Below are 1,630 nucleotides of genomic sequence, written 5' to 3' on the forward strand. Positions count from 1 at the left end.
AGTCTTTTCCAGCCCGTGATTTCTGTACATGCACTGGGGACACACTCATTAGCGCCTGTGCCCAAGCCACACAAAGAGATGCATCGTGTCACAGACACGGAAGTCAGAATTCTTTGACACCTTGATTTAAAACAATGAAATCTTTTTTTTTTTTTTCCCCAGACTCAAAGCCTTGCTTTTAGGCGCCCTGCCAGTAGGCAGGAAAACAACTGTTTTCCTTCAGAGGCCCCAATTCCCATTGTGTAACTTAGAACCTGGGGAAAAAATGCAAAACAATAAACCATCTGCAAGGCTTTCAGACAGTGCAATTTACAAGAAGAGCTTTTACATCCTAGCAGAACTCTGCATTAAGTCAGGATTAATTAATTGCCACATTAAAGGAAAGCACCTTTAGCATTTCAGTGACATAATCATATGCAATTACGATCATACGAAGGAAGACTTTATAATTAATGATGTCTCCACTTCCTGAAATGTGTAATCCTTATGTCTTGAATTCCAAAGAGGCTGGCAGACGGAAGGGACTAAATATAGATCAGAAACGAATATTTAAATCAGTTGTTAATTCACCTCTCAACGTGAACAGTCCAACCAGAACAAAAGCTTACTATTATTATGACTCTTAGTCTACGAGACTAAATATTCAGCAACAAAAGATTCAAATAGAAATGGTCCACAATTACAAGCCTGAAGTGGCTATCCCTAAGTAGCAATAATTTTGCCCTAACAGGCACCATTAAGTGTTTTTCCAGAAATGCATTAAAACTCACCCCAACTGTCCTGGGTTTGGCAACTGTGCTACATTATCACTTAACAAACCACCCCGCTTCATCTCTGTGACTTAAAAATGAAAATGACCCTTCTTGTAAGTAGGGAGTTTCCTGTGAAGTTTCGAACATGGTACCAAATGTTCTAAGGACTTCATATTCAGTGGCTCAGTCTGTCTTCACAGCAATCCTGAGGTCGGTACTACGATTATTCCCATTTTATAAATGAAGACATGGAGGCACCCATTTGTTAAATAACTTGCCCAAGCTACCAAAGCAACCAACCAACCAACCAACCAACCAAGCCAAATCTTCGCAATGATTCCAACACAACGCACAACAACCCTAGCTACCCACAGAAGGCCCATTTGAGTGAACTGCAAACCAGACCCTGTACACAGACTTTCTAGATTTTAACATTCAACCTGTTACTCAAAGGCCCAAACTTCAGGGAAGCCCCAGGACCTCCCTACATCTAATTTATACTGTTAGTGAAGCTCTTCAACAACTACAGATGGAAATGCAGAGGGAACAAAATTTGACCTACAATAACATCTCACCAGCTTCCAGGAAAAAAAAAAAAAGTCCCTCTAGCATTGTTTTCCTGAAAAGAATTACTGCCCAAATCGCCTCTGTTTCATTTTTCTAATTTGATTCACAGCACAATGTGTTTGTTTTCATCAATGAGCTATGACGTTGGCACCCACCCTCCCACCCAAGACAGCCTCCTGAAAGGTTTACCTTGTCATAATAGTATCGCAGGGCTCTGCTCAGTTTATCATAGTTCATATTTGTTTTGTTTTTTCTGAGACCCCACAGCTTGGCCACTTCCTCTGCTTTGAGGAGCTTGAATTCACCATCAT

The 1,630-nt window shown here is 40.7% G+C and overlaps 1 protein-coding gene across 1 annotated transcript in view; it reads right to left on the minus strand.

Annotated features, from left to right (window-relative positions):
* The window catches only part of ELK3 (ETS transcription factor ELK3), a gene marked incomplete at its 5' end in the record, with an annotated part of 59,651 nt that extends 58,026 nt beyond the window's left edge, over positions 1–1,625 (minus strand). The window contains one exon of the mRNA XM_007949770.1: positions 1,509–1,625. Coding sequence (XP_007947961.1) covers positions 1,509–1,625 — 117 coding nt within the window. The remainder of the gene's footprint in view (positions 1–1,508) is intronic.
* Between the last annotated feature and the right edge of the window lie 5 nt (positions 1,626–1,630).

This window comes from Orycteropus afer, unplaced genomic scaffold (assembly GCF_000298275.1).
Source record: "Orycteropus afer afer isolate SDZICR_OR568_19922 unplaced genomic scaffold, OryAfe1.0 scaffold00253, whole genome shotgun sequence".
Classification (NCBI taxonomy): domain Eukaryota; kingdom Metazoa; phylum Chordata; class Mammalia; order Tubulidentata; family Orycteropodidae; genus Orycteropus; species Orycteropus afer.